Source organism: Halteromyces radiatus (assembly GCF_025201355.1).
Source record: "Halteromyces radiatus strain CBS 162.75 chromosome Unknown BX664scaffold_4, whole genome shotgun sequence".
NCBI lineage: Eukaryota > Fungi > Mucoromycota > Mucoromycetes > Mucorales > Cunninghamellaceae > Halteromyces > Halteromyces radiatus.
In genome coordinates this window covers 613069-636100 of record NW_026251690.1, presented here as the reverse complement: position 1 = coordinate 636100, position 23032 = coordinate 613069, and the positions used below count along the sequence as shown (strand labels likewise).

The 23032-nt window shown below is 33.7% G+C and overlaps 11 protein-coding genes across 11 annotated transcripts; 9 read left to right on the top strand and 2 right to left on the bottom strand.

The window, feature by feature from the left end:
• Nucleotides 1–12: 12 nt before the first annotated feature.
• On the top strand, nucleotides 13–1555 carry BX664DRAFT_331690 (renal dipeptidase family). Its single transcript, XM_051545186.1, has 4 exons — nucleotides 13–264; nucleotides 330–696; nucleotides 753–1010; nucleotides 1091–1555. Exons 1-4 carry the CDS (start codon nucleotides 104–106, stop codon nucleotides 1457–1459), a joined length of 1155 nt encoding a protein of 384 aa, XP_051399743.1. The 5' UTR covers nucleotides 13–103; the 3' UTR covers nucleotides 1460–1555.
• A 675-nt stretch (nucleotides 1556–2230) lies between these two features.
• Nucleotides 2231–3896, top strand: BX664DRAFT_365247 (CwfJ C-terminus 1-domain-containing protein-like protein; the record flags this gene model as incomplete). The annotated part of the gene is made up of 6 exons (XM_051548459.1): nucleotides 2231–2521; nucleotides 2584–2782; nucleotides 2868–3041; nucleotides 3108–3538; nucleotides 3607–3698; nucleotides 3764–3896. 6 exons carry the CDS (start codon nucleotides 2231–2233, stop codon nucleotides 3894–3896), a joined length of 1320 nt encoding a protein of 439 aa, XP_051399742.1.
• A 257-nt stretch (nucleotides 3897–4153) lies between these two features.
• On the top strand, nucleotides 4154–5489 carry BX664DRAFT_296309 (HAD-like domain-containing protein; the record flags this gene model as incomplete). The annotated part of the gene is made up of 4 exons (XM_051542193.1): nucleotides 4154–4441; nucleotides 4502–4708; nucleotides 4782–5161; nucleotides 5227–5489. 4 exons carry the CDS (start codon nucleotides 4154–4156, stop codon nucleotides 5441–5443), a joined length of 1092 nt encoding a protein of 363 aa, XP_051399741.1. The 3' UTR covers nucleotides 5444–5489.
• A 448-nt stretch (nucleotides 5490–5937) lies between these two features.
• BX664DRAFT_331687 (uncharacterized protein) lies at nucleotides 5938–8795 on the top strand. Its single transcript, XM_051545185.1, has 6 exons — nucleotides 5938–6481; nucleotides 6553–7245; nucleotides 7329–7493; nucleotides 7598–8176; nucleotides 8240–8426; nucleotides 8487–8795. The coding sequence occupies exons 1-6, from the start codon at nucleotides 5975–5977 to the stop codon at nucleotides 8696–8698; spliced, it is 2343 nt and encodes a 780-aa protein (XP_051399740.1). The 5' UTR covers nucleotides 5938–5974; the 3' UTR covers nucleotides 8699–8795.
• A 714-nt stretch (nucleotides 8796–9509) lies between these two features.
• On the top strand, nucleotides 9510–10443 carry BX664DRAFT_263560 (UV radiation resistance protein/autophagy-related protein 14; the record flags this gene model as incomplete). The annotated part of the gene is made up of 3 exons (XM_051540773.1): nucleotides 9510–9681; nucleotides 10019–10181; nucleotides 10260–10443. The coding sequence occupies 3 exons, from the start codon at nucleotides 9510–9512 to the stop codon at nucleotides 10441–10443; spliced, it is 519 nt and encodes a 172-aa protein (XP_051399739.1).
• Nucleotides 10444–11354: 911 nt separating this feature from the next.
• On the top strand, nucleotides 11355–14027 carry BX664DRAFT_331681 (fungal-specific transcription factor domain-containing protein). The gene is made up of 6 exons (XM_051545184.1): nucleotides 11355–11490; nucleotides 11581–12092; nucleotides 12164–12358; nucleotides 12431–13043; nucleotides 13105–13425; nucleotides 13523–14027. Exons 1-6 carry the CDS (start codon nucleotides 11392–11394, stop codon nucleotides 14015–14017), a joined length of 2235 nt encoding a protein of 744 aa, XP_051399738.1. The 5' UTR covers nucleotides 11355–11391; the 3' UTR covers nucleotides 14018–14027.
• Nucleotides 14028–16122: 2095 nt separating this feature from the next.
• On the top strand, nucleotides 16123–16795 carry BX664DRAFT_263117 (RNA recognition motif 2-domain-containing protein; the record flags this gene model as incomplete). Its single annotated transcript, XM_051540753.1, has 4 exons — nucleotides 16123–16155; nucleotides 16230–16393; nucleotides 16483–16645; nucleotides 16724–16795. The coding sequence occupies 4 exons, from the start codon at nucleotides 16123–16125 to the stop codon at nucleotides 16793–16795; spliced, it is 432 nt and encodes a 143-aa protein (XP_051399737.1).
• Nucleotides 16796–17477: 682 nt separating this feature from the next.
• Nucleotides 17478–19247, top strand: BX664DRAFT_279535 (uncharacterized protein). Its single transcript, XM_051541447.1, has 4 exons — nucleotides 17478–17862; nucleotides 17967–18070; nucleotides 18143–18409; nucleotides 18491–19247. Exons 1-4 carry the CDS (start codon nucleotides 17536–17538, stop codon nucleotides 19113–19115), a joined length of 1323 nt encoding a protein of 440 aa, XP_051399736.1. The 5' UTR covers nucleotides 17478–17535; the 3' UTR covers nucleotides 19116–19247.
• BX664DRAFT_373013 (vitamin B6 photo-protection and homoeostasis-domain-containing protein) lies at nucleotides 19167–20559 on the bottom strand (the record flags this gene model as incomplete). The annotated part of the gene is made up of 4 exons (XM_051548683.1): nucleotides 19167–19556; nucleotides 19671–19875; nucleotides 20031–20424; nucleotides 20494–20559. The coding sequence occupies 4 exons, from the start codon at nucleotides 20557–20559 to the stop codon at nucleotides 19502–19504; spliced, it is 720 nt and encodes a 239-aa protein (XP_051399735.1). The 3' UTR covers nucleotides 19167–19501.
• A 151-nt stretch (nucleotides 20560–20710) lies between these two features.
• On the bottom strand, nucleotides 20711–21275 carry BX664DRAFT_240048 (vitamin B6 photo-protection and homoeostasis-domain-containing protein; the record flags this gene model as incomplete). Its single annotated transcript, XM_051540217.1, has 2 exons — nucleotides 20711–20917; nucleotides 21000–21275. Coding segments are annotated over 2 exons (483 nt in total), but the record flags the coding sequence as incomplete, so codon positions are not given.
• Nucleotides 21276–21892: 617 nt separating this feature from the next.
• Nucleotides 21893–22966, top strand: BX664DRAFT_331672 (eukaryotic translation initiation factor 3 subunit J). The gene is made up of 5 exons (XM_051545183.1): nucleotides 21893–21918; nucleotides 21998–22230; nucleotides 22328–22448; nucleotides 22514–22614; nucleotides 22680–22966. Exons 1-5 carry the CDS (start codon nucleotides 21906–21908, stop codon nucleotides 22929–22931), a joined length of 720 nt encoding a protein of 239 aa, XP_051399733.1. The 5' UTR covers nucleotides 21893–21905; the 3' UTR covers nucleotides 22932–22966.
• Nucleotides 22967–23032: the final 66 nt, after the last annotated feature.

Sequence of the window (23032 nt, the reverse complement as noted above, 5' to 3'; positions counted from 1 at the left end):
TAATGATTTCTATTTTTTGTCTTTTTTCTTTTTTTTTTCTCCTTTAGTTTGTCTACTTTTTTTCTTTTATAATAAATAAAAAGAACTCTTTATTACATACAATATGAAGATTTGGTCTTTGATATGTTTGGCATTACCCTTGTCTCAATGTTATGAACAGCATGTTCTCAATACGTATGATTCCGAAGACTCAACCAGTCTTGACCATGCAAACAAATTATTACGCCATCACCCTTTGATTGATACTCATAATGACTTTCCAATGTAAGTATATATAAATATGATAATGTATTGTTTTTTTTTTTTTTTACAACCCTTTGTATTTCTAGGTTATTAGCGTTTGATAAAAAGGGAAAAATCAATGATTTGGATATCTATCATCTCAATAATAGCCATACGGATATCAGTCGCATTGAAAAGGGACATTTGATGGGACAATTTTGGAGTGTATATACTGAATGTGAAGCCAAACAAGACAATCAAGTCCTCAAGGCAATGGAATCTATTGATGCTATCAAGCGTATGGTTCGACTTCATCCAAAGACTTTCCAATTAGTCACGTCTACCAAACAATTTAAAAAGGCTTATCGTCATCGTCGTGTTGCTTCCATGATGGGTATGGAAGGTGGACAAATGATTGGTAATTCTATGGCGGCTTTGCGTACTTTTTATGATCTTGGTGTTAGATATATGACTGTAAGTTGATGATGATTATTTTGGAATGATCTCATTTTTTTATTTATTTATTCTAGTTGACACATAATTGTCATCTACCCTGGGTGGAATCATGTTGTGATCCTAATCCTCCTCCATTTAAAAAAGGTACAGGCTTGACCGAATTTGGCAAGAAGATCATTGGTGAAATGAATCGGTTGGGTATGATGGTGGATATCAGTCATGTTGCTCATAGTACCATGAACAGTGTGCTCGATGTTACAAAGGCTCCAGTTCTCTTCTCTCATTCTTCAAGTTATGCTTTTTGTCAAATTGAACGCAATGTGCCTGATTCGGTAAAAAAAATAATAATAATATACATATACATATATATATAGATGGTGACATACTTATTCATATTACCATGATTTTTTAGGTATTGGAACGTTTGGCAACAGTCGATGGTGTAGTGATGGTGAACTTTTATAATCGATTTGTTAAATGTGGACCAGATGCGACATTATTGGATGTGGCGGATCATATTGATCATATTGGCAAGATAGCTGGACGTGATAAGGTGGGAATTGGCGCTGATTTCAATGGGATTGATCTCACTCCTACTGGTTTGGAAGATGTATCCAAGTATCCTGATCTCTTTGCTGCTCTTGTGGAACGTGGTTGGACTGATCAAGAACTTATTGGTTTGGCTGGCAAGAACTTGTTACGTGTTTGGAAAGGTGTGGAACGTGTCCGAGATGAGTTGGATTATGAGTTACCTGCCGAAGATCTTTTGGAAGATTTTTAGTTAGGTTGTAGTTTTATATTTTTGTATTGTTTTTGTAGTTTTTACTTTGTACAATAAAGATATTCAAATGCCGACTTCAACTTTTTCAAGGGAAAACCGATTTTTTTTTCTTTACCTTTGTCGTCTTCCCTACTTTTTTTTTTTTTATATTATTTTGATCGAACTTCCAAAATGGCGACACCTGGCATTAAAGTGTAAAATAATTTAAAACTAAAAAGTGTTTCTCTAAATAGGTGATACTCATTGATCACTTTTTATTTATTTATAGTTTGGTGACAGGATCAGTTGACAGTCAATTTACTGATTTTTTCGAAAAGATCACAGCAACCAACGACAAACATGGTCCTTTTGACGTATTACTTTGTACTGGTAACTTTTTTGCAAAAGATACGCCCTCGTCAGTTCTTGAAGATCTCATGTTTGGGAAAGTCAATGGTAATATAAAACGATCCTTATTATAAACAAACGATCTAAACTTTTTTTTTCTCGACACATTATTTCGCGTCTTACTGCTGCATAGTTCCTTTAACCACTTACTTTATTCACGGCGACAATGGTCTTCCTGACAGTGTTCAAAAACATATTAACATTAATGAGGGTGAAATATGCGAAAATCTCTATTATCTCGGCAAGAAGGGAACAATGACAACAGCACAAGGACTCAAGATTGCATTCTTATCGGGGATCCAAGACAATGATAATTCAGATGGATCTAGCATCTCTTGTTATACATCATCCGATATTGATACTCTGAAGACTACAAAATTCCCTATGACTTCACCTCCAGGCGTGGATATTCTTTTGACAACTGAATGGCCCAAAGGGATTGAAGACGGTACAACAAAAGCACCTCCTTGCTCACTGTCGACGGCTGCCTCATCTATTGCTCTCTTGGATTTGGCATTAAAACCAAGATATCATTTTGCTGATTCGGAAAACACTTTTTATGAACGCGAACCATACGAAAATACGACTGGATTTGGTGGTCCTGATGAACGTGTTGCTACTCATGTATCTCGATTTATTGGTCTTGGAAAAGCTTTGAACAAGAACAAACAACGGGTAAGTAAAAAAAAAAAATCAAAAAAGAAATAACTAACGGAATTGATCACAATCCTTTTTAGTGGTTTTATGCTTATAACATTGTACCAATGGCCAAAGCTTCTCCTGACATTTTAAATGCAAAACCTTCTCTTACTACGGATTGTCCATTCTGGCACCTGGTGAATCAATCAAGCTCTTCATCTGGTAGAAAACGTGCTGCCACTGATGACAATAGTGGATTCTTTTGGGGTGAAAAACAACAAACGAAAAAACGGACCGGTAAAGAAAGAAGAAGTACATATATATATTTATCATGATGGATTGATTTCTTTTTTTTTTTTATTTATTTCATTGTTACAACTAGTACCTGAAGGTTATATCTGTAAAAAGTGTAATATTCCTGGTCATCTTATCTCGGATTGTCCTCAACGTAATGTTGTTCCCAGTGGTTATGTATGCAAGATATGTAATGAACCTGGCCATTTTATTAAAGATTGTCCTAAAAAAGAAGAACGTCCTCCTAGACAACAGGCTGATTGTAAGTTGAATGACATCATTATTATTATTTGATTCTCATTTCATCTTTTTTTTTTTTCTGGACTAGTGAGCTCATGTTGGTTCTGCTTAGCTAATCCCAAGATTGAAAAACATTTGATTACATCTATTGGATCTGAAATCTATGCTACATTAGCAAAGGGACCTGTGATATCACCAGAATCTAGTCCTATTCCTGGAGGCGGCCATATTCTATTAATTGCTATTACGCATTGCCCGAGTTTTGGAAAGGTCCCCAACGAAAGTCGTCATGATGTCATATCAGATTTAGCAAGTTACAAGAACTCTTTACGCAAGTTTTATGCCTCTTATGATCATGATATGGTTTTATTCGAAGTATCAAGAGAAACGCGATCTATTCTTAATCATGCTCATATACAAGTCATACCAGTACCCAAGAACAAATCATCTATGGTGGAAGAAGTGGCTCGACAAGAAGCCAAGGCAGCGGGTTATGAATTGACGGATCAAGCACCTGTTGTAAGTTTTTCTGCTATATTTGTTTAGTAGATAGAAAAACTAACCCTTTCCTTTTTTTGTTTCTTTAGAACGGCGCCTACTTTGATATGGAACTTCCTAATGGTAATCATATTGTTCATACTATCGATTCAAAAAAATTATTCAATTTACAATTTGGAAGGTAAAAAATAAAAATAAAAATAAAAGTAAAGATGATACATTCTTTTTTTTTTTTTTCTTTTATAGAATGGTAGTTGCTAAAGCTATTGGTCAACCTGAACGCGAAGATTGGAAAGCATGTGCTCAAAGTGAAGCAGAAGAACGTCAAGCAGCCAAGGAATTTAAGGAAGCATACAAATCTTTTGATCATACTTTATAAATATAGTTAGAATATGAAACATTGTGTATATATATATTTTTTTTTGCTCTAGTTGTCACCATGCAGTTTCACTGATTATTATCGATTTGGCTCTGATCGGATCCTCAATAAAAACCCTCTCCGCATGAAAACTAAACCCTTCAACTAATTTTTTTTTTTTTTTAATCCATGCAGAATAATCTTTTTCGTTTCTTTTTCCTTTTCTTCTTTTTTTTTTATATTATATTTACATTTCTTTTATAATAATAATAATCAATATGTCCCATAAAAAAGAAGTCCCAGCTGTTGAAGTGTCAGAACTTAGTGCCGATGGTAGTACTCGTGATTTGGCCAGTCAATTCGCCAATCGATTGAATACACAAACTGGTAGTAGTGGTCCTCATGTTAGTCATAGTGACAATATTGGTGAAGCACCAGAAAATGCATCAGTTTCTGTCAAGAAGGAATGGGCTTTATTACGTGATCCTGTTATTCATACTGAACGATTGGATGCTATTCGATCAAAGAAAGGTTATATCATTGATATGGATGGTGTGATTTACCATGTAAGTTTGTATTTAAGATCATCTATTTATTGTTATTGAACTCTTTTATTTATATTATAGGGTGCCACTTTACTTCCTGGTGCTAAAGAATTGGTGGAATTTTTACAAACAAATAATAAAAAATTCCTTTTCTTGACCAATAATTCTGCTCCTACACCTCGTGAATTACAATCTAAATTGGAAAGATTAGGGATTAATGTTGGTGAAGAACATTTCTTTACTTCTGGTCAAGCTACTGCTTACTTTTTAAAATCACAATCTCCTGATGTAAGTGATTTTTTTTTTGTTTCGGAAGGTTTATATAACCCCATCTTTTTTTTTATTTTATTTTATTTTCAAGGGTGGTACTGTTTATGTTATTGGTGAACCTGGTTTAGCTTATTCATTATATGATATGGGATTCTTTATGAATGATCATAATCCTGATTATGTTGTTTTGGGTGAAAGTCAAACATACAATTTTGAAAAATTAACAAAGGCCGTTCAACTGGTTCAAAATGGTGCCAAGTTGATTGCTACTCATTTGGATACTGAAAACTTGGATTCTGTTGGTAATAAGATCCCTGCTACTGGTGCTTTCACTGCTTGTGTTGAATTGGTGACCAATACAAAGGCTTTCTTCTGTGGTAAACCTTCGGCTTTAATCATGCGTTATGCTCAACGTGTTCTCGGTCTAAGTCGTCTAGAAACTTGTATTATTGGTGATCGTATGGATACAGAGTATGTTATTTAGTTTTTTTTAAAAAAAAAAATAAGACTGATGATTTTATTTATTATTTCATTAGTATTGTCGCTGGTATTACTTCAGAAATTGATCCTGTTTTGGTGTTATCTGGTGTCACTAGTATGGATATGCTTCAACAATACGCTTATAGACCCTATCTTATTCTTGGTGGTGTTTATGAAATCCCTGATGAAGATGAACGTCATCTTGTTACTGATCAGGAATTGGAAGATGCTTCCCGACGTGTAAGTGACCAAAAAAAAAAAAGTTTATATTAAATTTAAACCATCGATTACTAACTAATTGGTTGTATTTCATTCTTTCTTTATTAGGCCTCTTTCTTGTAAATCAATTTACTTTTAGTATTATTTATTTTATTTTTTATTTTTTATTTTTTTATTTTTTTATTTTTTTTTTTTTCATATATTTCAATAAACTTTTTTTGTATTCTTTATTTTTTTTTTTTCCTTTGTTAATCCTATTGGTTGCATAAAAATGATAAATCTATTGTAGAAATAATGAAAGATGCTGTTGATAAGATTAACGTTGTTTCATATATTAGTTATTATAGCTGATGATATGTACTTATAAATAAGTTGTCTATGGTGGTAGGTTTCAAGAACAAATCAATTATCATCATATCAACTATCAAGAAACCAAGTTTGATCTGATGGTGTCTTGCCATTTTCAATTCCCGTCAGAGGCTGGCTAAATAGGGCTTTTGCTCTTTTTTTTTTTTTTCTTTTTCTTTTTCTTTATCTTTTCTACTTCTCGTTTATCACTCCTATATCGAACAGTAGTTTCAAAATATGCCTGGAATGATATGGGACAAACATACATTGTTCACTCCTCGTCACCAAACGACTTTAGTTCCTCCTGTACGTCTGGATATACATGAAGTGGAAAAAAGCTTACAAGACGAATGCAATAAACGATTAGAACAGCAACAAACTATAAAACAAATGTCAAAATCAAAGCAACTTAATGGAAATACTGACTGGACAAAACTTTTTAGTTTCCCTGATTTAATCGACTCTACTGCTTCAACTCCTGATGATACCAATGGACATATAAATGAAAATACCAATTCACAACAGAACGACATCAACAATAACAACAATAATAATAATAATACAGCTGATATTTCGGTTTCTCACATCACCCTCAAACGCGTCAGACCATTGTCTATATTTGAAAGATCAAAGTCTAGAAAGTACAACACCAATAATCTCGATATTGTTCTCGATAAACAAAACTTTACTACACAATTCCAAAAACATCAGGACTGGTATACCAAGACAGTTGGATCACAGAAAGTAAGAAAAAGTTAACAATCAAACAAAAGAAAGAAAAAAAAAAGAGAAGTATTTACTTGATATTTTGTTAGGATGATCAATCGACAACAAGCATACAAATACTCGAAGAATCTCCAGCGACAGCAACAACAATAGTCTCAGACCATACTCAACAACCTCCACAAACAAATTCTATGAACTCGCAGGAACGCATACTTGTGGAAGATATTTTAGGTGAAGTCTTGGGTGATACAGACTACAGCACTCGCAATAGGATTATTTCTCCAAACAAAAAAGCTACAACCGATGCTACGACAGAAGTAGTAATAAACGAACCATCGGTTACAGCATCATCACAAACAACAACTACTACGGTGGAACCCTCACATACGTTACCCGTAGAAATGTCATTATCAACCCCAACTACTAATACAGAAGCAATAGCAACAGATATCAATGGCGAATTAGTATCGACAGTGGAAATAGCAGCAAACAATGAATCTCAACAGTCTCTACTTGATTCGACAACTTCTTTCCCGCCACAAACTATTCCTGTTCTTGCGACCCAATTTCAATTGGATACAGTGGCTCGAGAGTCAGAACATATTATCAAGCAATCTACTGGAGGTGTCAAACATCGTATTGGCAAAGTTATTGATATTTTGAATCATCCTATGCATGCTCTTATTCCTGGTTATATCTCTACTGGTAGTGACATATGGTCTGGATCTGGAAAAACAATGTTTATACAAGAACTTTTATTACGCTTGAAAGAGTCAGCGAAGGTACCCCAAAAAAAAAAAAAAAAAAAAAGGATCAAAAGTTTATATAGATATTGAAGGTTTTATTTGAATTTGATTTTGATTAGGAAATGGACGTTTTGTTGGCCTGCTATGATTTGAACATGGAAGAGTTCTTAACAGATTTGCTAAAGAACAAGTTTACTTTTGATCGACTAAATACATTAGCAAAAAGTGGTTGGTTCGGTGAATATGGATTGGTTGTTAGGTTCCGAACATCAAGTTCTCAGCAAGTAAGTGTCACGAAAAATTGAAAAAACGAAGCATAAAAAAAAAAAAAAAAAAAACTCACAGAAACACTAATTTTACATTCTGTTCTCTCTTTTTGGTAACATAGCCTCCACTTACTGAAGGAAAAACGCAATTGGTACTCATCATTGATCCGCGTCTACAAGATGTCAATCCTATTGTCAAATTGATTCAAAACGATGAATCGAACGTCTCTATTCCAATTCTGTATTTAGTGGCATGGAACAGTGTTGAAGGAAGATTACTGGAATATCTAAGGAAACAAGATCCTCCTAGTTGGCGCCTTCCTGATCAAGATTCACGTATGCTTATATTTGATACCAGTCAAGATACATCAATGGACGATTTAAAACTTAAACAAAGCACGTCTTCAGTGGTGGACTCTGTAATGAAATGGATCAATAGCGGTATGACTGATATATACCGATATTCTGGCTCTACAGATATCGAATCTGAAGCAATCACTCTACAGCAACCATCATTATTATCATCATCAGTCGAAGGGATGGCCCTGAAACCATCTATCACTACAACTCAACCAACAACAACAACAACAACATCAGCAGTTGTATCAACACAATCAACTATGGAAATCGCTGGTGACAGGGAACATATGGGTGAAGAGCAGATGGCATCATCTCAATCATCTTTGACAGATATGGAAAAGGTATGTAACAGAGGGACAATTCTTGGTATATACTGGCAGACTCACTTAAAAATATTTTTATAGCTTTTTTCTCATGTATCCGTTCCTCGCTTACAAAGTGAATTAAAATCTTGGAAATCAAAGATAATCAATACATCGAAACAAGATCATCTAACGATATCAGATGATGATTCCTTCTACTCTGCTGAAAGTGAAACACCAACAGATGACCATGCCTCACTAATTCAAAACATTTTGGGCAATATCACAGGTAACGAATATATATATATATTGAATAACAACCCTAATACTTAAATGTCATTTTTTTTAGGACAATCTTCATCATTAACTGAACCTTCGAATAATGCAAGACAAATATTGAAATCACTCAAGGCAGACTTTGACAACAAATGTTTGAACAAACTGGAAACATTACTATCAACTTACCAAACTGAACTGATGACATTACAAAGAGAATACGTTGAACAAGCCAACAAGCAATTGGATGCAACCTTTTCTGGTAGTATTAATCAGAATCAATGATATTTTTTTTAATCGATTTATTATGTTTTTATCCTCCTTTTTTTTTTACCCTTGTCTTTTGATCATGTAAATAAAACACTTTTGTAATCTAATAGAATATGTCATTTTGTCTCTTTTCGTTCAATACTCTTTTGTGATTGGTTTATGAATTGTTTTGAAACACAGCTGGCATTTCGATTAAGCCCTTTTGGTCACGCGAGATAACTCTTTTTTGTCTTCTTTTATCTTGTTTATATACGTACATTTTATAATTATACGATGGAATGTTATTATTGTCGGTCATACAATCGAAAATTCTATTGTAGTCAATGCTTGACAGACAAGTAAGTTGATTAAAAAGAGTGAGAACGAAGAGAGAGAAATATGAACGGAAGATCTAGAAGACTAACATTATTTTCTTTTTAGACTAATGGACCATAACGATGAACTTGCTTCAATGACTGCGGAACGTCAACAGGCTATTCAACAAGCTGAAATTTTCTTGGGAAAGGCATCAAAATTACATGGTCTCATTGTCGAAAAGAAACAACGATCGATTAGCATGGATCGACTTTTGGAAGAACAACAACACATCACCAAGGAAGCTGCACAAGGTAAAAAAAAAAAAACAGAAAGCAAGTACATGCATCCTTACATTAAATATTTCTTATTTTGAATGGTAGTGACACAACGGATAGAGCAAATACAAAAGGATATGGAACGACGACGAACCACATTAAAAGAAAGCAAACAACGATTAGAACAGGCAAAAAGTAACGACAAGGATTGTTTGACACCTACGGTACAAAAGTCTTGGCAACGTACTTTTAAAATGACAGCAAGAATACGACAAATCTTAGTCAAGGAAGTGGTATCATTATTTGATCTTAAACCAGGTGTAGTGGAAGATGCTGATGATGATATGACTACTGGGCTTGATGACATTCGATTGACCAGCAACAACAGCAATATCGATCCACAACAACAAAAGAAACAAGAATATGGTCAAGTAGATAATAGAGAGGGTCAGAATGATATCATCGACAATATGACCAATCCTGTACCTTTGCAAGGACAATCATATCAACGGCGTCTATCAACTGATACTATAAAAAACAATACCAATTTACAACATTCAATCATGCCATTCTCAAGACCGAGTCGGGCACAAGAACGACAACCTACTCATGAAGATCTTTATATTTGTGGTGTGACATTACCTTCTCGATTGATCGACGTATCAAGTAAGTTGTTTTCTACATATATATTTTTTTTTATTAATAATGTTTGGTTTGATGTTCATGTCGATCTTTTTTTTTTTTTTTTTTTGGTTTAAAAAAGGATACCCAAAGGAAGAATTAAACTCAGCGGTTGGTTATACGGCTCAAATGTTGGATCTAATTGTACGTTACCTGGGCATTAAGTTACCATTTGAACTTTATCGTAAAGGTATCCATATTTATATTCATTCTATACCTCATTCAAGTTTATATCCTAATCAAAGGTAAGGAAAAAAGAAAAAAAGGGAAATGATTTAATTCAGAACTAATTTATATTATCATGATAACTTTATGATTTTTAGCAAGAAACCTCTTTTCTTGGAAGATGACAAAAATTTTCGCAAGTTCTTGACAGGTGTCTCCATGTTGAATTACGATATTGCTTATCTTTGTTATACCCAAGGTGCTCATATTCCTCTCAGTCAGGTGGCAAATACATTACAAAATCTCATGATTTGTTGTAATGCTCCAAGTTTAGGATTGTAAGTCATCAAAAAAAAAAAATCATGTCGTATGTTTATAATCTATTCTTTTTTTTTTTTCTTATCTTTTTTTTTTCCTAATGTTGGATATAGACGATCACATGCTACTATATCAAGGCCTTATGGATTTGAATTTTATGTATGATTTCAAACAAGTACTACGACAGACATCTTTAAGGTAAGAATGACAGAAGAAGAAAAAAAAAAAGATGAAATGCAATTACTCACGATTTGAATGATTAGATATCGATGCGGCTCTCGGACAACGTCGTCCTATGAACATCATCATCTTGAAAAAGATCATGGAGAAAAATATTTTAAGGTACGGCGATCGGCATTTGTTGGTGATCAATATGAAGATGATGATAATGATGATAACGATGATGATGATGATGATGATGATGATGATGATGATGATGAAGAGGATGATGCTTTTGACCTTCCAGAAGTAATGGATAACGAGCATGACGAGCCATCAAGACAAAGACAACGACATAGACGACGACAACAACAAAGACGCACAGATGATGATATTGGTGATCATGATGATGATGAAAATGATGGTGAAAATAACGATCAACAAGATGAAATGACAAGTAGTAGTAACGAAAATTGGAATTTGGTGGATGTGATGCCAGCATTTGCAACTCAATCTGGACAACATGATCATTTATTTCACTTGGGTGCAACCATTATACCTGATTCATTACCTAGTTATAGTGTATCTAATGCGTTACGACGTCGTTGGTGAAAATATATTTTTATTCAATTTGAAATAAAAACTGTTGTGGTTGATCTGTACATGTGTGATTCTCAAGAACTCCGCCCTAATTTTCCCATTTGGAACGAAATAACTTTACATGTGTTGTATTTTTTTATTTTTATTTTTTATTTTTTATTTTTTTTTATTTCTGCCTTTTTTTTTTTTAATTACTAATCAATAGATTCCATTATGGAAGTATCTCCTTCTTCTTCTCCTCCTTCTTCAAGTCAGGACTTAGGCAAAAGGAAGCGTTTACCTCAAGCTTGTTTAGTTTGTCGAAGGAAAAAGGTACATACGATTTTCTTTTGAAAAAGTATCTTGACACACACACTTTTTGTATATTTGATCTATGTCTTACGCTACTTTATTTCATGATAGACCAAATGTGATGGAACGAAACCTACGTGCAATAATTGTGAACGGTTAAAACAAACATGTAGCTATGCAGCCAGTCGCCGAAAACGAGAACCTCGACAAAAACATATTGAAATATTGGAAAAACGAGTGGAAAGAATGGAACGATTACTAAGACCTGGATATAATGAAGGCGACAGTAGTAATAATAGTAGTTTACGTGATAATGACAGTCTTAAGTCCATTAGACCAAAATCGACACATTTTCCACCTGTTGTCTTTCGTCGTACAATCAACAACAATGATGGTCAACAGCTTCCTCCTATTCATGTTGGTCATAATCTCAATACTACTCGCCATCTTCATCAAGTCATCGATATGGATAGGCGACTTTTACCTCCAGATATGGATGATTTGGTCGAAATTTATTTGAATCGGATTTATGGTGTCTCTCCTTTCTTTTATCGTGATGACTTATCGGAAAAAAGGTCTTGTCCTGTGGTTGCTTTGATGGCAATTGCTGCTGCTACTGCAAAGTAAAATAAGATCATATGATTATTTTGGTATAATTTTAACTCATTCTTTTTTTTTTTTGATTTTTGATTAGGTATTCTGATCATCCTACTCAGCCTCTCCTTTGGTTATCAGGTGAACAATATGCGGAACAAATTCGTCGAAGAATGGATGATATTGTAGATATGCCTTCGGTTACTCATGTACAAGTGTTAATGTTACTGATCATGCATGAATTTGGTTGTGCTAGAGGTACAAGAAGTTGGATGTATTGTGGTATTGCTGGAAGGTAAAAAAAAAAAAAAAATCCACGGAATATAAACATGAAATCAAATGCTCACATTCTTTCTCATTTTGTTAGAATGGCTTTGGAACTCGGTTTACATAAAGAACCAACAGATCGTTTGAAGGATGGTGAAATCATATCTGTAGAAACCTGGAAAAAGAATGAATTACGGCGGAATGTGTTCTGGGGTGTGTATATCTTTGATAGATTTGGTGGAGCTTCTTGTGCAAGACCTGTACTTTTCCATGATGATGATATCGATTGTCATTTACCTTGCAATGATGACTGTTTGGATCAAGATATATTCTATTCTGAATCGATGGATGGTACTCATATTACATGTTACAAAGTGGTGGAACGCGATGATGATGGCGCAGCAACTAAAGTCAAATTTGTGGAAACGACTTCACAAAATCCCAAAACCCGATCAAGATGTAACTTGGGCTGGCCCACACATATGATTCGGATCATATCCTTGTTTGCAAAAGTGGCTACATTTGTGAATCGTACTATACCAAGATCAAACACTCCTTTGGCTCCTTTTGATATGAATACTGATGATTATAAAATACTCAGTGAAGAACTCGATCTTTGGAACCGTCAACTTCCTTTTGCTTTACAAAATACGCCTGCCAACTTGGAACGTTATCGATCTGAGGAATCGAGAGATACCCACAGATTTCTTTTGGTAAGAAAGAAAAAAACAAAAAGCGGAAGAAGATAAATAGATTTTTTTTTTTTTTTGATAGTCGCATATTCTTTATAATTCTTTGATTGTCTTTTTAAATCGACCTGCTTTGACACTGATCAATAATATTAAGAACATGGAAGAATTACCTACATCCCATCAAGAAGCGATCCAACTTGGTGTTGAAAAGTGTTTGGCTGCATCTGACAATGTTTCTGTTATGTTGACTGATATAAATCAACATGTCAAACGCGTATTTCCATTTTTATCTTATTTGACTTATTCTACTGCCACCGTTGTTGTACATACTATCTTTACTGGAAAACCTTTGGAAGCCAAGAAAGCTGCTGAAGCATTAAAGGCACATTGTCAATTCTTACAGGTAAATGAAGCAAAAAAAAAAAAAAAAGAAGAAGGGAAAATAGAGAAAATAGATATGATGATAGTGATGATAACACTTTTTTTTTTTTTAATTTTAGAATTTACGAAAATATTACGCTATGGCTGATAGATTCTTTTTTATGCTACGTGACTTTTATGGAATTCACAAAACTCAACTTCAAATTCGAGAAGATGAACAAGCAAACAAGGAAAAGAAGAATATATCAAGTATGGAAACTGATTTAACCGCACAAATAGATAGTGGTAGTACGGATGAGGGTGAACAATCTACTGAAAGGGCTAGTTCGTCTCCCAATAGTCAGTCTGCACTTGATGATCTAGTGGGTTCTATTGATAACACATTCAGCCAATTACTCGATCAACAACTTGACCCCTCTATGTCTTCAATGATACCAATGTATCCCAATTCAATGGCAACTGATAATAGAACAAGTAATTTTTTGACATGTTCATCTTATAATACTCAACAAGTACCAGGTGTTCTTCCTACTACAACATCAACAGAATTGGATTATTATGCTATATGGCCATTCCTAGATCTAGATACAAATCTTAGTGATAGAATCATTTAGTTTATAGCCCTATTCTTTTTCTTTTTTTTTTTTTTTTTTTTTGTCTTTTTTGTCTAGCATATAGTCAAAACGCGGTATTTGAATTTTGATATTTCATAAAATGAATGTTGTGGTGATTTTTTTTTTCATTTGTTTCCTTCTCTTCCTCGTATCCTTTTTCTATTTTTTTTTTCTTTTTAAATTTTATTCCCTTTGTTTTTTATATTTTATTCTTTTTTTATTTTATTTACCTTTGAAATACATTTTCACTATATATTTTATTCTTCAAACTATTATTTACTTTATTCTATGTCGCGCAAGACTTCCATAAAAGGTGGACTCCAACAACTATCTTCTTCTGTCTTTAACGTAAACGATTTTATTTTTCCTTCAAAAGGTAAAGGATTATTCGATCCACCATCCATTTTATTTGATCCATTGAATGTACAAAACAAAGAAAACTTGATCCCACTTGAAAATAAAACAAGTTCATCTTCCTCTTTATTATTCTCTTCTTCTATTTGGTCACAACAAGAAATGGATTCTTTTGTATCTTTGGCATCAACTTCTTACAGTATGGATATTACTTTAGCTATTCGTCAACAAGGTAAATACCAAAAAAGGACAAGGATCAAATACGCACGGTCCAGTTTAAGTGAAACAAGAGTATTGTTTTATTTCTTTTTTATATGTTCTATATCTATAACAACGTTTTTTTTAATATATATATATATATATATATATATAGGTTCCAAATTTACTCCCACTATGATGATTACGGGTGCTTCAGGAATTCAATACTCTCGACTAGTACATATTATCGAGGTTTGTCGAAAAAAAGAAATTGCCAACCATGCTGTTGATTTATAAACGCCGACATTTTCACGAGCCAAAAGCAAGCAACAACAACAAAAAAAAAAAAGGGGGATGAACTAATTTCTTTTTCTTTATATATATATTTTTAATAGTACTCATATGTTTTCAAAGATATTATCAAAATATTGGATGATCGATTAAATTCAATCGTGGTGCTCTTTCATGATAACCAACAAGCAAATCTTTGTTATTCAACTCTATTATCCTCCTTGCATAGATATCCAATGTTTAATCAAGTGAACGTGACTTTTTCTGATCGTGTTACTGTTTCTCGCCAAGTTGATATCAATTCCAAAGATTGGTCTTCTTCAGTAGCCATTTTATATATCACATTATATGGACCTCGAACACAGTTACAGCTATATGATTATATGGTAAATAGGAATAGCATAAATGGCATTGTGTAACAAGTCATTTTGCATATTATTAATTCTAATCCATTTCGATCTATTAGGAAGTTTTGGAATCCTTTGGAAAGAATCGATGTAAAGAATTGGAACTTTTGGATCATCGATTGACACTTTTGGTTGAATACTCAGATATCTACTCTACTTTGAGAGCTGCTCAAGCTCTTGAAAACAAAAAGGATAGGGTAAGATTTTTTTTTCAAACTTTTATAACAAATGTATAACTCTTTTTTTTTATTTTTATTTTTATTTTTTTATTTCTAGGGTATTTTTTTCTTGACATGCTTGATTGAAAAGGATTTACCTCAACCTCTTGATGAATTTAATCCTTGGGATGGACCTATATCTACCGAAGTGTATCACTCTCGTCACCATCCGCAATCAACAAATCAACAATTACATCAAATCCAGTCATCCAGACTTCATATGCAACCACTTGATATGGAAAATCAGGATTCCTCTGTACTACCATTGGCAACTACTACTCAAGATATGCTCCTTTTGCTTGGCTTTTGTTCTCGTGATAACCGCGAAATCGGAAGTTTGCCACCAGCTCCCATTTATAATCAAGAAAATCAGGATGTATCTAATCTTTGTGAACCTACTTGGAAGATGACTCTATACAATGACAAGATGAACATGGTAGTTGAAAATGGTCTTCCAGATCCTGGTTCAGATGATCTACATATCAAACACATTTCCTCGGTTCCATCATGTACTACTTCAACCTCCTCACGTACTACTTCAATTTCCTCACATGCTACTTCAACCCTCTCCAACCACGATCTCCTTCATTTTGACATCGATCGGATTATTAAGAAACAGGAAAATCGTACAACATTTATGATTCGTAATATTCCCAACAAATACACTCAGGTAAAAAAAAAAAAAAAAAATAAATAAATAAAAAATAAAAACAGTAACTTATCACTCATTCTATAAAACTATAGGCAATGCTTAAAGAAAGTATTGACGCTACCCACAAATATACATATGATTTTTTATATCTTCCTATTGACTTCCAAAATGAATGCAACGTTGGTTACGCTTTTATCAACTTTATCGATGTCAATTCAGTCATATCATTCGCCAAACAAAGAATTGGAAAACAATGGTCAGTAAAAAAAAAAAAAAAAAAAAAAAAAAAAAAAAAAGATAGATTTGGAAAGGTATTCAATTTTATATTCTCTTTTATAATTATAGGAATCGATTCAATTCTGGAAAAGTCTTCGATCTCACTTATGCCATGATCCAAGGAAAACACAAACTTATTGCAAGATATCGAAATTCCAAGGTGATGATCAAAGATGAATCATACCGACCCAAACTCTTTTATTCATCAGGACCTCGTCAAGGTGAAGAAGAAGTAAGTGAAAATAGAGAAAAATTTGATTGAGATGACAAACTTAAGTTTCGGATTTTGACTGTCTTGGATTTTTGATAGCCATTCCCAAAACCCACAAATCAAGAAATTTTGGCGGCCCAAAGATTACTTCAAATGAAAACTACTAGTTAAAATGATAGTTTAATTTCATTATAGTCAATAACCTTCCCTGTATCCATAAAAAAAATGTAGTGCTGTGTAGTTGATCTTTTTTTTTTTTCTAAAAAAGTGTTTTCGAAAATTTTTTTTATCGGGTCACAAGAAAATAGTTTCGTAATATTATAAAATAAAAATATCTGTCTTTACCAAAATGAATGTCGCATTACCACTTTTTTCAATATCGCTCCTGAGATACCGGTAGAGTATTCAAAACACATTGATTGATGATTGATGATGATTGTAGGTGAGCTTTCAACGGCCATATTTGGAAAAAAAAGGAACTTTATTTTTTATATGGTATCATCATCATATTCACAGTTAAGACAAGGGTATACTATTGTAATGCCTGGTGATGTTAATTATTTCAGCAGATGAGTTGACTCTTTTCATCCTATCAGCAGCAATTTACATAATACAAAGTGCTAAAACAAATGTAAATTTGCATAATAGTTCTTTTTTTTTCTTTTAAAATCATTTGATCGAGTCTATTTTGTTTATTTTCATTAACTGAGACATTCGATCGATCACTTTTTCTATAGCTGACAAATGTAACTTCTGTGCCTTGTTAATAGTATTACGATTCCATATGCGGTATTTCAAATTGGCCGATGATATGGGGACGGACAGCCCTTAGAAGACAAAAACCTTTTTTCTTTTTTTTTTTTTTTTTGCCTTCTTTCTTTTGTCTTATAATATTAAAAATTGTATGATTCATGGATATCACAACACGACTCCAACATTGTATCTCCTTGACACAACAAAAGGAAAAAATAGATTCTTTTAGATCAGTCCTTGATGATATCTTATCGACAAACAACAATAATGGTTCTTCTTCAGACAAGCAGGTTTTGGTAGATCATCTCAAAGACTATGTGAATGCAGTTTTAGACGAACAAGTGGGCTTGGTGAATGCACGACAACTCTTGATAGAGTTCAGTGAACTATTCAATACTAGGATACAAGACCATCAGGTGGAAAAACAACTACTGTCTTATACAATTGAAAAGGCTCAACCACGCGTCGTCAGTTTTGAAGAGCCTGTAAGTACATGGAAAATATATATTTGTGTATTTGATTTATGCATGAGATTCATAAAATAAAAGGATGACTCAAGGAACAAATTATTATTATTATTATTTTCTAGCTGTCTCAATTACGGGAAAAACTAGCCACCATCTATGAACAAGAAGAAGACTTTTTGGAAGCGGCCAAGATCTTGCAAGGCATTGCTCTTGATTCTGGTCATAGGTATGGAAAAAAAATGACGAAGAAGGGTGAGTAAGACAGACAAACTAACTAGGTCCTTTTTTTTTATGATAGATCCATTTCTGATGATTATAAACTTCAAATATATATTCGTATTGTTCGATTATTACTGGAAGAAGACGAAGCTGTAGCGGCAGAGGCTTACTTGAATCGTGCTGGGCTATTGATTCTCAACTCGGATGACTTTGTCCTGAACTTGACTTTCAAATTATCACAAGCTAGAATCCTCGATGCTAAACGAAAATTCCTGGAAGCATGCTCAAAATACCATGAACTTAGTTATGTTGGCCCATTAGATGAAGATGAACGAATACAATGCCTGTAAGTTAAGTCAATTTGACGTATATTTTATATGACCACTGATGATTTTTTTTTTAAAAAAAAAAAAAAAAAAAAAAATAGGACAGCGGCGGTGCAATGTGCAGTCTTAGCAGGAGCAGGACCTCAACGATCACGGATATTAGCAACGCTTTACAAAGATGAACGAACACATCATCTACCATCATTCCCCGTATTGGAAAAGACATACTTAGATCGAGTGATTCGCGCGAATGAAGTATCTGAATTTGCAACAACATTGAAACCACATCATCTGGCCATGCTTGCAGACAACACCACAACCGTATTTGATCGAGCGATGATGGAACACAACCTACTATCAGCATCCAAGATCTACAACAATATCACATTCAAAGAACTAGGTGCATTACTGAATGTCTCATCGGAACAAGCAGAACATGTAGCAGCACATATGATTGGTGAGAATAGATTGGGTGGCAATATGGATCAAATCGACCAACGTATCACCTTTGTCTCTCTTACCGATCACCATCAACAACCTACCACAGCAGCAACCACATCCACTCAACATCAGCAACAACAACAACAAAAACATATCGAGCAATCCATGCAAGCTATCATCAATTGGGATCATGCCATCCAATCCATGTGCCATGATCTGGACACCATCATCGGCTCCATTCAACAACGATACCCTGACTACGTTGCTCATCATTATCGATCCTAGGCAATCATTCTCTTTTTTGTACACTTACTTATACCTACACTATCCTATTCTTTTATATATATATATATTTAGTGCAGTATATTATAGTTGTCGTTGTCTTATTATTTGATGATCAATAAAGAAAAAATAAAGTGTAGTTGTTTTATTATCAATATGAATTGTATATATGCGCATGCAAGAGTGTTTGTGAAGTTGGGGGGATTCAAATAAGAATACAGATGTTCTACAAAAAGTCTATAATACAAAAAGGAAAAAAGTAGTAATTTTCTGGAGATGGAGGCATTATTGATCAGATAAAAATAAATAAATAAAGAGAGAAGGGAGAGAGTAAAGAGGGACATGTAAAAAAAAAAAAAAAGTAATACTTGATGGATTGCTGTAATTGTTTATGAAGAAGGAGTTTGCTCTTGAACTCGACCATCCCAAGTCAAACGCATACCACTATACAGAAGAAGAAAAAATATAAATAAACAACGAGTTAAAAATCGTACATTCCATTATAATGTCTCTCCCTTTTTTTTCCACAACACACATATACACAAAAAAGGGACTTACGTATCATTCCAGTAAACATTTTCACGTTTCCAATCGTGTTTGTCCAAAGAGTCTAAGAAAGGTTGAAAATGATTCTTTGTCCAATCCAAGGTTTCATCCAATGTGGTCAAATAAGTATCCCAATGGTCGTCCTTTGTCACATGGTTGGCAGCTAATTGATCGTGGAATTTGATCGCATGTAGGACGCTTTTCATCACATCTGTCACTTCAGCATCATCGTGGAACATGATATACATGGTGTTGTTATGATAGTTCAATAGATAGTTTTCATTCTAAAAAAAATAAGTATATTAAAGAATGTGAATATGATATGCAATGTCATATATTCTATCACTTTTACCTTCAACACATCAATAGCACCTTGAATTTCATTGACTGAATTATAGGCTTCTTCAGCACTAGGACCCATCTTGATATGTACTTTGATATTATTCCCTTTTCCAGGCTTGATCCATTCACCAAAACCAATTTCCTTTGGTCGTAATTGATCATAATCCAGTACTTGGCCTGTTTCAATGAATTCTCGACAAAGTAAGGTCAATTTGGCTTGATTCAAAACTTCGAATTTGGCAGCATCGATCGTCTTGATGGTGGACCAGATATTGATAGGTGATAACACTGCAAATACACCGAATAAGAAAGCAGGTGAATGTGAGATGGTGATTAATCCTACTCCTGATAACATTCCTAGTAAATGAGCCGTTGACATTTGAGCATCATCTTTAGCCACAATATCACCAATATTTCCATTAAGCTACCAAAAAAAAAAAAAAAAAAAGAACGAATGAGATCAAAATATATAAATGACTTTTGTTTGATTTACCGAAAAGTGTTTAGTGAATGTCAAATGACTGGCAATCCAAATAGATTCATGAATCAATTCAAACATATTTCCAACTAATAAAATGATAAAAAAAAACCATTAGCATAAATATTTCGGATGAAGCAAGATGATGATGACATCTTTTTTCTTTCTTACCAGCAGCCAATGGTAAAAATAATTTAGGAGAAGCAATACAGGTACATAATTGAAGAAAAGAGCCAAAGGTTGATAAGAGTTCACATATAAATTTCCAAGTCTTGGGATGAGAATCAAAAGAACTTGCATATCGCTTGATAAAGAAAAGTTTGCCAAATTCACCAATGCCATCTTTCAATACCCATTGTATAGCCACAGCACCACCAGCTGCCTCTACTGTTCCTAAACCCAAAGAAGCCAACATGGCTTGAGAACATAATACACCAACCTAATAAATAAATCAATAAAAATCAATGAATGAATGATATGGAAATTCCCTTTTATAGTCACTTTTTTTTTTTTTTTTTTACAGCAGAACCAACATAAGTTTCTAAACCAAGCCATAGATGGAATTTCTTATAACAACTATGTAAAGCATCAGGATAACCCACAGGTAAGAAAAGTTCACGCAAGTTTTGTTTGGCACCACCGATAAAAGAATCACCCACAGATTGACGACGATCCTCATAAGTTCCACCTGCTGCCTTGCCAGTATTCGGATGAAGCCATTCCCAAGTGAGAGGTGGTGAAGTGATCGGAGAAGCTATACATGTTTTGGAAGCAGTTGTTGCCTTTGTCTTGCCGATAGTACTTGTATAGATCCTAGTACGACCATAGACATGTTCAGTCAAAATCGCTGCTTTTTTAGATTGATCTTCTTGTTTGAATACAGTAGTAGATACAGAGAAATAACGTTTGCTTGTTGAGAATCGAGTGGGTGGTGATAACCGTGTAGGAAGGATGGGCGATAAAGTATTGGAGACAGATCTAAAGGTTTTATATTGACATTGACAAGAAGAAGGACGTAATCGAATCATGATATTTAGTTCTATATAATAATAAAAAAGGAATGAAAGAAAGTAAAAATTAAAAAAAAAAAAAAGTGAAAAAAAGAAGAAAAGAAAAGAAAAAGGATCTTTCACCAGGGGGAAAAGCATATTTGATCCTCTCGAGGAAAAAAAAAAAGTCAACCCTGCAAAAATGACAAGCCCGGAGATGTCGCCGCCCATCACAAAAAATATCATTTTGCTTTGATCCACTTTTCAAACTAACCTGACCTAAAATTTTCTTGATACTCTCTCTTCTTTTGGATCTCCACTCAGCCACCTTCCATAAGAAAATATATGAGTTTTTTTTTTTTTCTTCCCTATCTTTTTGTTTTTTTTTTTCTTTTTCTTTTTCTTTTTTTTTAATACATAAATATATCTATCAATACCATGAGCGATTGGGGTATGTAATGAATACGTTTTATTTAATTTTGGTTTATTCAACTCTATTTAATATTAACATAATTCTTTTTGTTTTATAGAAGAAGAGCAAGAATTCGAAGTGGCCATTCCTAAAAAGCAAAAATGGGACGACGAAGATGAAGAAGAGGATGTGAAGGATTCTTGGGAAGAATCTGATGAAGAAGATAAACCTGAAGAAAAGAAACCTGCTCCAGTTATCAAGAAGAAAGTTCCTTTGGCTCAAAAGATTGCTGAAAAAAAGGCTGCTGAAGAAGCCAAAAAGAAAGAATTGGAAGCAAAGAAGGCTGCTATGGTAAAAAAAAAAAAAAAAAAACTTGATAGTGAACAAATAAAAAATAAAAAAAAAAAGAGAGACTCATCTTTATTTTATACAAATTAATCTTTATTAGGCTGCTAGGGAAGATGAAACTGAAGAAGAAAAGTTTGAACGCAAGCAACGTCAACGTCAATTGGAATTGGAATCTGATTTGAATCACGCTACTGATCTATTTGCTGGTACCACAGTATCAAGTAAGAACATATATATATATACTATTTTATTTAATTAACTTTCTTTTTTTTTTTTTTTTTTTTAGAACCAAGTACTGAAGGAAGTATTGAAGAAGTCAAACCAAAGACTCGAGTTGAATTCGAGGCTTACCGAAAACGATTGGCTGAAATGATTCTTGTAAACTCTGTAAGTATTAGGATAATGAGACGCGTATATTGTAATCATCCACTGACTATTTATTGGGAGTATAGAAATCAATGCATTATGCGTCATTTGTGGATCAATTGGTACGTGATATTGCTGGACCTTTAAAGGATATGGATGTTCGCAAAGCTGCCTCTACTTTGAACTCTTTAGCCAATGACAAACAACGCCAAGCCAAGGAAGCAACTAAATCAAAGAAGAAGGGTAAACCAACTCTCGCTGCTGCTGGAAAGGCCGATGCTTTGGATGAAATGGATAGTTATACAAACAAATATGATGATTTTGATGATTTTATGTAGAAATAATAAAAATATATACTCTCTTATTTTAACCGTGTCTTTTACAAGTTTTTTTTTTAAGATGTTGATCCCTGCATTGAACTCCTTATTTGTCGTCATTT